The 15,182-nt window shown below is 42.5% G+C and overlaps 1 protein-coding gene across 1 annotated transcript; it reads right to left on the bottom strand.

Annotated features, from left to right (window-relative positions):
* Positions 1-337: 337 nt before the first annotated feature.
* LOC138353393 (serine-aspartate repeat-containing protein I-like) lies at positions 338-12,818 on the bottom strand. The gene is made up of 5 exons (XM_069306398.1): positions 12,647-12,818; positions 12,158-12,451; positions 2,508-3,455; positions 1,453-2,469; positions 338-807 (listed from the first exon to the last, which is right to left on the bottom strand). Exons 1-5 carry the CDS (start codon positions 12,816-12,818, stop codon positions 338-340), a joined length of 2,901 nt encoding a protein of 966 aa, XP_069162499.1.
* Between the last annotated feature and the right edge of the window lie 2,364 nt (positions 12,819-15,182).

Below are 15,182 nucleotides of genomic sequence, written 5' to 3'. Positions count from 1 at the left end.
TAAAAATAATATAATATAATATAAAACAATATAATTTAATTTCAAGAAATTTAACTTTAAACACAAAGATGTGAAAAGGGTTCAGATAAGGCTCAAACCTTTCACAAGAGATTCATATTGGTGTATGAATGGATTATGAATGACTCATGTTAGGAGTGTAAAGTTGCCACAACATCTGAAATTAGTGTTAGATACATATGTCTTGGTTATAAGTTTTGGAAACCTATTTAAGTCCACACACAATATCGTATCTGATACGATAAAACAAACGTTTCCAATCCTTTCAAATACTTTCCAGATATGTTGTGGCAACCTAAAATTGTTTGCTGGGGGAGTCCTAACCAACCATAGCGTCACCTCCAGCCATGGCATCGTCACCACTATCCATTGCATCGTCACCACCACCCATTGCATCGTCACCACCAACTATGGCATCGTCAATACCAGCAATGACGTCACCACCAGCCATCACATCGTCACCAGCAGCCATGATGTCACCACCAGCCATGGCATCATCACCAGCAATGGCGTCACCACCAACCATGGCGTTACTACCAGCAATGGTATCACCACCAGCCATGGCGTCATCACTAGCCATTGCATTATCACCAGCTATGGCATCACCACCAGCCATGGCGTCACCACCAGCCATGGCGTCACCACCAGCCATAGTATCACCACCAGCATTGGCGTCATCACCAGCCATTGTGTTATCACCAGCAATAGCGTCATCACCAGCAATGTCATCACCAGCCATGGCATCAACACCAGCCATGGCGTCATCACCAGCCATTGGGTCATCATCAGCTATGGTATCACCACCAGCCATGGCGTCATCACCCACATTGGCGTCACCACCAGCCATGGCGTCACCACCAGCCTTGGCGTCACCACCAGCCATGGCATCATCACCAGCAATGGCATCCCCACCAGCCATGGCATCATCACCACCAGTTATAGCATCATCACCACCAGCCATTGCATAGTCACCACCAGCCATGGCGTCACCACAAACCATAGCATCGTCACCACCAGTAATGGCGTCACAACCAGCAATCGCATCGTCACCACCAGCCATGGCATCGTCATCACCAGTTATCGCATCGTCACCAACAGACATGGCGTCACCACCCGCCATGGCGTCACCACCAGCCATGGAGTCACCACAATCCATTGAGTCATCACCAGCTATTGATAATAGTGTCACCACCAGCAATTGCGTCACCTCCAGCCATTGCGTCACCATCAGCAATGGATTCACCTTCGGCCATAGCGTCACCACCAGCTATTCCGTCACCACCAACCATTGCGTCACCACAAGCCATGTCGTCACCACAAGCCATGTCGTCACCAGCAGCCATGGCGTCTTAACCAGCCATGGCGTCACCACCAGCCATGGCATCGTCACCACCACAATGGCATCGTCACCACCAGCCATTGCATCGTCATTACCAGCCATAAAGTCACCACCAGCCATGGCATCGTCACCACCAGCCATGGCATCGTCACCACCAGCCATTGCATCGCCATTACCAGGCATGGCGTCACCTCCAGCAATCGCATCGTCACCACCAGACATGGCATCACCACCATCCATGGCATCATCTTCTGCCATGGCATCACCACCAGCCATTACGTTACTACCAGCTATTGCGTCACCACCAGCCATTGCGTCACCACCAGCCATGGCATCACCACCAGCCATTGCATCGTCACCACCAGCCATGGCATCGTCACCGCCAGCCATGGTGTCAACACCAGCCATGGCGTCACTGCCAGCCATCGCATCGTCACCACCAGCCATGGCGTCACCACCAGCCATGGCATCACCACCAGCCATGGCATCACCACCAGTAATGACGTCACCACCAGCCATCACATCGTCACCAACAAACATGGCGTCACCACTTGCCATGGCATCACCATCATCCATGGCATCACCTGCAGTCATGGCATCACCACCACCCATGGCATCACCACCAGCCGTTACGTCACCACCAGCCATTGTATCACCACCAGCCATGGCGTCACCACCAGCGATGGCGTAACTACCAGTCATGGCATCGTCAAAACCAGACATGGCATCACCACCAGCCATGGCATCACCACCAGCAATGGCATCACCACCAGCCATGACATCACCACCAGCCATTGCATCGTCACCACCAGACATGGCTTCACCACCTGTCATGGCATCACCACCAGCCATGGCATAACCACCAGCAATGACGTCACCCCCATCAATGGCATAACCACAAGCCATGGCATCACCACCTGCCATGGCATCACCACTAGCCATGGCGTAACCTCCAGCCATTGCATCACCACCAGCCATGGATTCACCACCCGCCATGGCGTCACCACCAGCCATGGCCTCCCCACCAGCCATTGCGTCACTACATGCCATGGCGTCATCACCAGCCATGAAGTCACCACCAGCCATTGCGTCACTACCAGCCATGGTGTCATCTCCAGCCATGACGTCACTTTAGCCGTGGCGTCATTACCAGCCATGGCGTCACTACCAGCCATGGCGTCATCAACAGCCATGGCGTCCCCACCAGCCATGGCGTCACCACCAACCATGGTGTCACCACCAGCCATGACGTCACCACCAGCCATGGTGTCATCACCATCCATGTCGTCACCACCAGCTATGGCGTCACTACCATCCATGGCGTCACTACCAGCCATGGCGTCATCACCATCCATGTCGTCACCACCAGCCAAGGCGTCACCACCAGCCATGGCGTCACCACCAGCCATTGCATCACCAGCACCGATGGCATCACCACCCACTATGACCTCACCACCAGCCATGGCATCACCACCCGCCATGGCGTCACCACCAGCCATGGCGTCACCACCAGCTATGGCATCACCACCAGTAATGGCCTCACCACGCGCCATGGCCTCTCCACCAGCCATGTTGTCATCACCATCCATGTCGTCACCACCAGTTATGTCGTCACCACCAGCCATGGCCTCACCACCAGCCATGGCATCACCACTATCAGCCATGGCCTCACAAACAGGTATGGCGTCATCACCAGCCATGGCGTCACTACCAGCCATGGCTTCACCACCAGCCATGTTGCCATCACCATCCATGTCGTCACCACCAGCCATGGCGTCACCACCAGCCATGGCCTCACCAACAGGTATGGCGTCATCACCAGCCATGGCATCATCACCAGCCATGGCATCACCAACAGGTATGGCATCATCACCAGCCATGGCATCGTCATCACTAGCCATGGCGTTACCATCAGCCATAACGTCATCTCCTGACATGGCGACACAAACAGACATAGCTTCACCACCAGCCATGGAGTCATCATCATCAGCCATGGCGTAACCACGAGCCATGGAATCACCACCAACCATAGCATCGTCACCAGCCATTGCGATACCTCCACCCGTTGCGTCACCATCAGCCATGGCGTCACCACCAACTGTTGTAGAATGGGACTTTAACTCAACTCTAATAATATTTAGTTAAGAAATCGAAATACTTGAAGGACCACCCACTTTTGAGAAAAGACGGAAAAGAAATATATGGATTATAAGACTGATACTGTGGTACCAGTGCCTATGGATCTTAAATTATTTGGTAATTATTTGAAGAGCATTAATGGACTGTAATAATAATTAATTGAGAGTTAAAATCCTCAAAGTTCAACATTGGGGTGTATTACTAGAAACTAATATATATATCTAGGATAATGACTGGTGCTGGTTCGTCACTAGTTGGTTAATTGCATCAATACAGATTATAGAATCAGAAATTAAATGTAGATTCAATATGATGAAAATATAGTAATATAATCAAGCCTATGAAATAAATTGTCAAATCATTGGAAATTATATGTGAAACATTGCTACACACTGAGCAACAAAATATTAGATTTAGGTAATTTCTCTTAGAGTATTATATGCATAAGAATTGTAAATACATAATAGAAATAATATTAGCATCAGTCAAAGAAATCTACGAAAGAGAGACAGTAAGGCTTAGTTGTAAGAAGACTTCACTAAACCCGTTTCACTGTTCGAATACTCGTAGACGTGATCACATTGCCCAAATAATGGATGATACACCAGTAGGGAATGTCATGTGTAGAGGAAGAATTTCTCTTTTTGTCCTCACCAACACGCTGTAATCACAAAAATGTTATAAAATTTGACTGGGCAAGAGATTTATTCCACTATTCATTAAAACTTGAGAATAACGTGGAAAGAAACGAACATGAGTGTTTTGGTCAGTAGATGACATAATGACGAACTACCTACAGTAATAATTTATCAGGTAGTGCATCACACACAAAATATACTTAATGTAGGTTTGTTGACACATTTACACTCGCCGATATCACGTCAATAAGTTCCTGACGTTCACTGCTATTGAAGGTCAAATTCGGGGACGCGATTGTCTTCTTAGAAACGATATTTTACACTAAGAAGCACTGTACAACCATGTATTCTATCTACAATGGCTGCCGCTTGTAAATCTGCGTGTACTCGTGGCGGAGCAGTGTGACGAAAAGCCACCTCCCTCATACTCTGATGCCTGAACATGCATGCGCAGAGACGCTCATAGCGATCTCGAGCTTAAACCAATTTGGTTTACTAGTAATTATGAGGGAAATAAAGGACTACAATTTAAACTATCGTCAAGAGTAAATATATTGAATAATAATACCTTTTCTCGCAAGGCAATAGATATAATTAATATTGCACAAATTAAGCAAGAAGGGGCGACGTGTATTTCATTTACGTCGCAGTAATAGTGTACTGGAATAATTAATTTAGTTGAATAGTCGAGCTCAGTATGCATAAGTATGCGAAATGAATATTTCTTTCAAAATGAACAATATTTTTAGAATGAAAGGACAATTAACTGAACTCTATAAATCTCTAACATTCGTGGAAGACTTCATGTTTCAGTCTGCTATCGACCCTTAGCGTCATAATGGCTTGATAATTTCTGGCTAAATCAGGTCAGATTTAGCATATCATGCCTGATACACCAACGATATTAATTCTCCATTTTAGTGTAATTAGTAAATGTTAATATTAGGAGTTGAGAGAAAATAATCTGTTGGTTATTTCCAACATAACTCCGGGGGGGATGGAGAATTCTCGGGTCGCAGTTCAATGTTGAGTACTGACGTACCTGAATTCTTCCCAAAGGTTATATTATAAACTTAGTATGTTAGTACACACATAACGGAAGTCCCGACTCTGTTTGTAACAGATAAGACTCTAAGTCGTCTTAGGGAACTTATATTAAATGTTGGACATTAAATTAATAAATCATCTAAAGTTAAGCTATTCTGAAGCCTACCGTGTACTCAGTAACTTGTGTCGCTATGATGTGTAATAATTATGTTACTAAATCCCAAAGTCTTGCAAACTCAGAGATATTCTCAATAGATGTGGTAATGGTGTAGTCTGTTGCCTACACAAATTAACTTAATTGTCATATGGTTGAATTATTTGCTCCTAGTCAGAGCTAAAGTATTGTTCTAGTTTCCATTTACATTGTTGAGCAGCGGCTCTAAGTGGTCATGTGCTCGGTGGAACAGAATTGCTGTCCTCAGAAACCGGTGGTAAAGTTGGTTCTGTAGAACACTCACATTCAGCTAATTCGAGTGGTACTAACTTCTACAATGTTTTCAAGGTATTAGTGCCTCGGCTCAAAACTTTACAACTTTCAGGGCACCTTGGTGATCGGGGTGGATAGAGACAATCTTGCTTATAGGCCACTCTGACCTGGGGCCATCACTGTCGATTAACACTAGGTCTCCTGGTTTTAGTTGAACTTTATTATAGGTGCTTGAAGCTCCATAATGGTATTCCCTTAGAGCGGTGAGGTACTTTTCGAGTCCACACTTCATTCCACTTCTCGATTATCCTTGATAAATGTTGATAGCTTTCCCACTAAGTCGCTCCTAGTCGGCTGGATCCTCTTCTGCTAGAGATATCAGAGGGCTCAGTATGCCTCCATGTATTAAGTGTGAGGGACTCGGGTTCTCTTTGGGAGAAGTTATCCGAAAGGTAAGTCAGTGGGCGGTTGTTGACTCGCGCCTCAATTTCTACGACGAGTGTCTGTAATACAGGAAAACTAATTTTCTGTCGATGTAAAGCCTTTCTTAGGCATTTCTTGACAGATCCCACCATTCGTTCGTTGAAACCACCTTGCCAGGGTACACTGGGAGGTGTAAATTTCCAGTGGCACTGTCTTTGTTGCAATACAGACTGCACCTATGAGTGTTTCCATATCTCTCGCAGGCAGAGTTCTCCAACAACAAAATTTGATCCATTGTCGGAAATCATTAATTTAGGGCAGGATCTGCGTGCAACAAATCTACAAAAGGCTTGGATAAAGGCTTATGCACTCATGTCAGAAGTCACTTCAAAGTGCACCTCTCGTGTGGTTGCACACGTGAGGAGGCAAATATATGGTTTCACTGGTACCTTATCAGGAGTGCCAGTGAGAATTAAGGCTCCTGTGTAATCAACACCAATGGTCTCAAAGGGACAAAGGTGGACTACTCTCTCCTTAGGGAGTGGTGGTGGCCCTGGGTAAGGACACTCGGGCATCGTACCTCCTGCAGATTACACAAGATTTAATAAGTGATTTGACAGTTTGATGACCTTGGGGGAGCCAATATTTCTAAGGTTAGTGAGAGTGTCTAACACTCCACCATGTAAAGTACCATATTGATGGTGGTATAAAATTAAAAGTTTTGTGATAATGTGGTGACGTGGTAAAAGTATTGGATTTTAGTATCCAAGTCAATCTCTGCATGAAGCCGACGTCCTCCACACCTCAATATATTGTGGTTATTTGCATCGTACCAGATGACTAGAGACTTGTTTATTTTATCTGGAAGATTCTCGTGTTCACTTCCATAAGTCTCTTGTTGAGCACGTTTGATCCAATAGGTGATAGGACTGAGAAATCGATGCTTGATTCCCTCCTCATCAAGAAAATCAAATACATGTGTGTCATGTTCACAGAAAACAGTACCATCCGTTTTCTATGTGCTGCGAGTCAGACGCGAGCAGAAGGTAAACAGAGAGCGTACAGAACGCTACCAGCTTGGAAGCAGCTAGTCATGTAATCGTTTATAAGTATTAAAGTCAGTAACCAAGCCATGACTTTATATCAACCCTACAACCATGACTTCCTCAGCTACACACAAACACCACACTGGCGATGAGGATGAACTGTGAACTCGGGTATTTGTTCAGCTTAAAACACAAGGAAGAACATGCTGTCTCGCCCCCGGAGGAGGAGGGAAGTCTTGCTGTCTGTGAGCACCATACATGATGTTGTATGCTAACCAATGCTGTGTGCTAACCAATGCTGTGTGCTAACCGATGCTGTGTGCTAACCAATGCTATGTGCTAACCAATGCTATGTGCTGACAAGCTGTGTACTGAGGAATCTGGATATCTGCCGACGCTGTGTACGAAACGACGCTTTGATGCTGTATACAAAACCCGATGTTTTGTATACGAAACGCGCTCTGTGCTACAATTCTTCACGCTGTGAACTGACTGCTGTGCCAACTGCTGACAACTGCTGTACCAACTGCTGCCAACTACTGTGCAGCTGTGAGTAGGAACAACACCACATGTATATAGGGCTAGGTAAGAAGTCAGTTGCTGCTGTATTGTGCACTGCTGTAACCTTTTGCATTAAAATGCTTGTGAGCTTTGCAAAATTAAAGTAATTACAGTGAATTCTTAACTAGCATATACAGTGCAGTAAGTGTTTAATTAATATTCTGAGGAACATTTATGTGATAAGTTTACATTTATACAGTAAAAATGGCAAATATACCTCAGTTTCCTGCATTTGATCCTGACTGTGACCATACAAACCTGTCACAGAGGTGGATCAGATGGCTTGAAGGTTTGAAAATTTGTTGATAGTGTCTGACATCAAAAGTACTGAAAAAAAGCTTGCCTTTCTTCTTCATAATGTAGGTGATCGAGTTTGTGACATCTTTGACACACTGAAAGACACTGGTGGTGCCAACGATTATGACACTGTCAAAGCCAAATTAACTGAGCACTTCAAACCAAGACAAAACACTGCAATGGAAATTATGCATTTCAGGAGAGCCAAACAACTCTCTAATGAAACCGTTGATCAATACCACACACGTCTGCAGGGTTTAGCAGCCCATTGTGAGGTTGTTGATGTTGACAAAGAAATCAAACAGCAAATAATTGAAACATGCACATCTACACGTCTCCGTCGAAGAGCTCTAGAACTTGTTGATGATGAAGGTTCTCTTACCAAGATATTGGATATGGCTCGTCAAATGGAAGATACTGCACGTGATGCTCGTGTCATGGAGTGCAGTGCCAACAACAGCTCTGCCACTGTTACTAACAGTGATGAGGTACTTAAGGTTCAGGGAGGACACCGTGATCATAAAAGATATCATGGCAAGCCTAACAGTAAATCGAGCCGAGAATCACATCACAACTGGGGTCATGGAACAAGACTCAAGCAGTCACAACGACCCACATCAGAGGGTTTCAACAATAAATGTTACAATTGTGGAGGAGACTACCCACACCAAGATAATGTTTGTCCTGCTCAAGGTAAGAAGTGCTATGAGTGTGGAAAACTAGGTCATTTTGGTGCTATGTGTCGTTCCGCACTAAAGAAACCACAGTCAGTGAATAAAAGCACTGTACGAGGATCAGGTCATAGGTTTCGAGGTGTTAAACACAGTATTGCACCTCATATCCAGAGTGTTAATAATGTACAAGACAACATTTCATTAAAATCAGTCTCAGATGACAGTGAATGTGATTACACTTATGGAGTACAAGCAATCACAGAATGGAATGATCTTCCAAACAACCCAGAGACTATAGTATACATTGCTGGTATTTGTCTCAAAGTTCTGATTGACACTGGATCAAACATTGACACCATTGCTGAATGTCACTTTGAAAAATTTAAAAACAGTTCCCAAAGCTTGAAAACTACAATGGCAAAGCCACTGCCTATGCTTCAAAGATAGCCTTGCCAGTGATTGGAACTTTCACTGCAGAGATTAAGTCAAAGAGTGCAATGCTCACTACTACATTCCATGCTGTTAGGAACGCAAAGGAGTCTTTACTCAGTTACAAGACTTCAACCAAATTGAGGCTACTTCAGCTTTCTAATGCTGTAGCAGTGGAATCTGCAAACAATGTTGATGCTATTGTTGCTGAATTTTTTGATCGATTTGAACCCATATATTGTTCTACTGATAGCAAAGTTCATCTGCACATCAACCCAGATGTAATTCAAGTTGCCGAGGAATATGTACAATCTGTAACCTGTGATGCAGTCCCTAAGGCTCTCACTCTTGATGAAATCTGTACTGCAACCCTAGAGGACCCAACTCTGCAAGCAACAGTGGATGCATTGACTAAGAAAAAGTTTTCACGCATCCCACCCTCAGGAGTTGACCAAGATGCATTCAAAGCACTTGAACGCATCCAGACAGTATTAAGTGTTACGCAACAACGCGACACCGTGCTGCGAGGTACTCGTATTGTCATTCCAGCTGTTTTCCAGCAACGTGCTCTGAAGCTTGCACATAAAGGACACCAAGGTCTTGTTAGGACCAAACAGCTGCTACGAGAAAAGGTGTGATTTCCTGGCATTGATTGTCAAGCAAAGGACATGCATGATGCCTGTGTCCCTTGCCAAGCTGCAGTGGATACTTCAAGACCAACACCTCTACAACCTTCACCACTACCTGCTGCACCATGGACGGAAGTATTGATGGACTTCTGCGTACCGCTACCAACTGGAGAGTACTTGATGGTAGTCATTGATGATCACTCACGTTATCCAGAAGTAGAAATTATCACTTCCACATCTGCAAAGGCTGTCATCCCGAAACTCGACAAGATCTTTTCAAACTTTGGCATTCCTGAAGTTGTCAAGACGGACAATGGACCGCCATTCAATGGACAAGACTTCGTCAACTTTGCTGAGCATATTGGATTCAAACACCGCATGTGATGCCACTACATCCACAAGTAAATGGAGAAGTTTAGAGATTCATGGAACCTCTCATGAAAGCGGTACGCTGTGCTCATGTTGAAGGACGATCCTAGAAACAAGATATGTATGCTTTTCTCAGGAACTACTGTGCAACACCACATGGAACACTGGGCAAGTCGCCTGGCGAACTTTTATTTGGACGTCCTATGAGAATCGCACTACCTGTCATGCCAGCCGAGGTAACGGATAAACGTCTCGCTCAGAAGGATGCACTAGCCTAGGGCAAAATGAAAATTGCTCATGATCAACGTGCAAAAGAACAATTCATAAAGGTTGGAGATACTGTTCTCGTTAAAAAGAAAAAAGAGGGAAAGCAAGATATGCCGTATGATACAAAACCATATAAAGTAATTAGTGTAAAAGGAACTATGGTAACAGCGAGTAATAGAGATCATAATATAACATGTAATATGGCCTATTTAAAAGGGATTGCAACTAGTGTAGAAAATGATGAAATGCAAAGTCGTACAAATGATACAAAAAAATAGTTATAACTCAATAACCAATTCATCAAAGGATATTGTTGTATTTGGGGACTCTCGTTCTAAACGTCATGTTAAACGCCCTACACGATTTGATGATTGTGTTCCTTTGTAATGCAAAGTATTTACTTATTATGCTAAACTAAATTTAATAATGTTTGAATAATGCAGATCTCTCATTCAATATTTTGTAACTCTGTATTACAGTTTCTTTCATGTTTGTTTAACATTGCATATGTATTTTTAACATTGAAATCCTATGTGGTAAAGAATAAGTTGTTTAAATACTTTGTGTGCATAATTAATGTTAAATGTATGCAATATCTCTTGATATGTTAATAACTTACTTTGTGTCTACAACTTTACTTTATGCTACAAGCATGGTAGACATCCTGTATTTATTCTTTTTAAAGAAAAGGAGGGATGTTATGTTCACAGAAAACGGTATCATCCGTTTTCTATGTGCTGCGAGTCAAACGCGAGCAGAAGGTAAACAGAGAGCGTACAGGACGCTACCAGCTTGGAAGCAGCTAGTCATGTAATCGTTTATAAGTATTAAAGTCAGTAACCAAGCCATGACTTTATATCAACCCTACAACCAAGACTTCCTCAGCTACACACAAACACCACAATGTGCAGTTACACTTAGTAACTTACTCAAGTTATAATAGTTGTGAGGATTGATAGCTAGGGTCTGAAGAGGTTCTGGATCTACTGTGGGTGTAGTAATATTGGTCACTATGACTTGTGGCTTTTGTTAATTAGCTGTTTCAATGTTAAACATCTTGAAAGGTAATTGGCTGGACTGTCCTTGGTAGGGAAATGTCTAAGTCTATCCAGCAGATAATTTATGTATTTCCCTAACACGATTACTGACGTAGGGAGTTTTGTTGTTATTGTTTCTTACCCATTGTAACCCATTGCCTCATTGTCTGACCATACTCCGATGTCACCAAAGTGAATATTATTGAGTGTCTTTGTCAGGCAATGAGCCAACCTTACTCCCATTAGCAATGCAGTCAACTCCATTTCGGGTCAGGATCTCCTTTTGATTGGAGCAACTCGTGCTTTTGACGTGAGTAAAAATGACTGCGTGTTATTAACTAAATAGGCTGCAGTGCAATAGGCTTTGCCAGAGGCATCGCTGAACACATATAAATCAGTGGGAAAGTTTTGTCCGGAGGCATTACAAGGAAATTTCTAAACACTTAATTGATTGAAATCAGTTGTGAGTGTCTGGCATTTATCTTGCAGCTCAATTGGCAACGGATCATCCCATCCCATAGTTTTATGCCAGCATTCCGGCATGAGGAGTTTGCCCCTTATTAAAATAGGACTAAATAAGCCCAAAGGGTCAAATGGTTGACTGACATACAAGAGCAATTTTCTCATTGTGAGGGGTGAATTATTTTTTGTACTGACTTGACATTCATCTCGTCGGCAACTGTGTTCCATTCCATTCCCAGAACTTTTAATTGTTTAGGCACCTGATAGTCGGGAAACTCTTTCTCGATTATCTGGTTTAATCATTTGTTGTTTGGGGTCGATGATTGTATGGGCATATTGGCTCCGAGCAACTCACAATTAGCCTCATGGTAAATTTCTACCAATTTAGTCTCATTACTGGTTCCCTGGAAGTTGTCCATGTACAGGTTGTTGCTAATCTTGGCTTTATAGGGACTATTTGACTTATTCAAATGTGTATCCAATGTAGCTTCGAGAAGAAATGGTGAAGAGATTGCCCCGAAAAGCACTGATGCAAACCGGTAGGTGTTGACGTCACTATTAGGATCTAGTGGATCCTTCATCAAAAGAAATTTGGTAAAATTACGATCCTCTTCCTGTAAGCCAACTCTTAAGAAAGCTTTACTGATATCTGCAGTATTAGCAAAAATACCAGTTTGGAATCATAATAATACATCGTGTAGCCTTTGTGTTAGGCTAGGTCCTGTTTGAAGACATTCATTCAAGGACACACTGTTTGCCTTTACTTTGGCACTGCAGTTGAAGACTATTCATATTGGTATCGTCACTGACTTTTTCATTACAGTGTGGTGTGGTAAATAGTGACCTGTTTTATGGTCATCATTATCAACAACTTCAATAAATTTACTGTCGAGATGCTGTTGTATCAATTTGTGATACAAATGTAATTTATCAGACTGTTTCTGCAGCCGCATTAATTGAGACTTAAATTGGGAGGCTGCCATGAAATAATTAACTGGAAGTTGTTGATGATTCATCTTCTATGGCAGTCTCACCCAGTATTGTTTGTCTTAATTAATAGACAAACTGTGCCTAGATATTGCTGGTAAGTCCATGTATCATCTGGACTAGGCTTTTCAGGAACAATACCTAAAGTGTCGAGATCCCACAATTTAAATATAGGTGGATCAGACTCATTATCTTCAGATATGTCTCTGAACTATAAGAGTGACTGTTCCAAGCCTAGTCACGCCACTGTTGAATTGTTTGGTTGTGTGGTAATTGACACAGATTTTTTTTGGAAAAGCACCAGACCTGTCAGCAATTTGCGTCCAGCAGATGACAATAAATTCATTCCAAGTTGTCGGGTGCATCCCGTAATAAATCTATAATAATTGTCGGCTCCAATAAGGATCCCAACATCTGTGAGGCACTCTGAATTTATTTTGTCATCCACTAGCCTCGTGCAGTTGCGTTTGTGATTTTGTACAGTGTGAACAAGTCCTGTGACCTGCAGGCCTGAAGGAATCTTGTCCACAACAACAGCGTGTATTGAGTTAATGGAAGCTCCGAGTCGTACCAGTAACTTGATTACCTGGTATTCACGAGGTCCACTGTTTGTTAAGAATCCAGAGATGTTAAATTTCACATGCTTGGCAGGTTTTAATTTCAACTGCTGAACTAAGTGTTGTGTAATAAAGGTCTTCTGGGAGCCTTGATCGAAAAGATCTCTAGTATTAACTCTAGACTTCTTGTTAATTAATTTAAGTTGAGCCGTAGGCAGAGTAGTATAGTTGCCTGACTCAGTTGCATGCACATTAATTTCTTGATGTACTTTACAGTAATGAACTGTGAGAGAATTTGTAGAATCCTTAGGAAGTGTTGTTAATTGTGATTGTGCCTTTCTACATAAGGCATAATGATGTGTACCCCTGTTGCATCTACTGCACAATCGTAGGACTACACATTTACTAAGTTCATGAGAACCCATGCACTTGGTGCATCTATGCAATTCTTGCAGGCGTTTAATCCAGGAAATAAGGTTATGATAAACATTACATTTATAAGTGACATGTTCTTGTTCACAGAACAGACACTTTCTCTCTCTTGCTGGATTTGTCTTCTTGGTAGACACATCAGCTTTAGTCCCAGAGGAAGATACTGAATATATACCTATATTACTAATACTCTTTCTAGTGGATGGAGTAGATTTAGATTTAAATTTACTGGACTTATTCAAAGTCGATTTTGGTTTAACTGAATTCTCAGTATTAGGCTGATTGGACTCAGGTATAATTTTATCATGAGTCTTTAGTCGATTGACCGTGATTCTTCAACCCGTCCTCTTAAAAAGAACGTCACTTTTGGCTGGTATGCGCGATATGGCTAAATTTGGACGTAATTTGAAATGAAATCGACTCACAAAAGTGACGTTCTGTTCCGTTTTCTATTTGAGTCGTCCGCCTTACGCGCAGAGGTTATAAGAGGACACTTTAAATTCACGTTTTTCATAACGTTTTGAAACTTTATGAGAATTTCCTGCCCACCTAACCTATCAGAGGACCCTTAACTTACTGTTGTTGAAAAAAGAAATCCCAAATTTATTTTAATTTTTTTTTCATTTTCAAATTACGTCCAAATTCGGCCATACGGGCAAACGGCCAAAAGCGACGTTCTTTTTAAGAGGACAGGTTGGATTCTTAACCCCTCAAATATTTGATCGTGAGTGAGAAACTCGGTTTTGTAGTGGGAGCAGATTTCTGCTAAAATCTTACGAGGGAGTCTCCTCTGTAAAAGCAACTTAATAGACCATTCGGAAGCTGGTACATCAACTTTAGTACCTAAAGCGTTCACGTCCAACCAAAAACTCTGAAGGGAGTCTTGTCAGTTGCTTGGTGCATTCAGATCTAGTAACTGATAATATATGTTAGCTATACTTAAATCTTTGTTGCAGTAATTTAACTTCAACAGTTTTATAGCTTCATCATAATTACTCTATGTGAGAGCTAAGTTATTTATGGCCTTTTCCTTTGAGAAAGCTGTGAAGATAAGAAAATTTAGAAATATCTCAATAGAAGGTTTTGCATGTACATGGACATCAAATGAACCTTAAAATGTATCCCAGTTTTCTTCATCCAGTCCAGCAAATGTAGGCAAGTCCAAAGAAGGTAAACGAGCCTCAGGTAGCAATACTCTGCATTGAGATACAGTTACATTTGAGTTTAATTTATGTTTGTCTACTAAATCTTGTAAAACATTAAATTTATCTTGGGTGTCATCTTCATATTGAGATGTTTCAGTTATGACTTGATCTATTTCATCAGGATCAGTTTCTGCAGCATTTAGTATCTCAATATAAGATTTGACTGTAGATCTAACTTGATCAAATTGCAGATCAGCTA

The sequence above is a fragment of the Procambarus clarkii genome, chromosome 57, assembly GCF_040958095.1.
Source record: "Procambarus clarkii isolate CNS0578487 chromosome 57, FALCON_Pclarkii_2.0, whole genome shotgun sequence".
NCBI lineage: Eukaryota > Metazoa > Arthropoda > Malacostraca > Decapoda > Cambaridae > Procambarus > Procambarus clarkii.
This window is presented reverse-complemented; position numbering and strand designations above follow the sequence as displayed.

Bases quoted from the DNA above. Each gene is read 5' to 3' on its own strand.
- LOC138353393 (XM_069306398.1), bottom strand. From the start codon at position 12,818: ATGAATCATCAACAACTTCCAGTTAATTATTTCATGGCAGCCTCCCAA. The intron at 12,452-12,646 runs GTCACTATTTAC...CTAATACTGCAG, and splicing joins TAATGATGACCATAAAACAG to ATATCAGTAAAGCTTTCTTA. The intron at 2,470-2,507 runs GTAATGACGCCA...TCATGGCTGGAG, and splicing joins TGGTAGTGACGCCATGGCTG to ATGACACCATGGCTGGTAGT.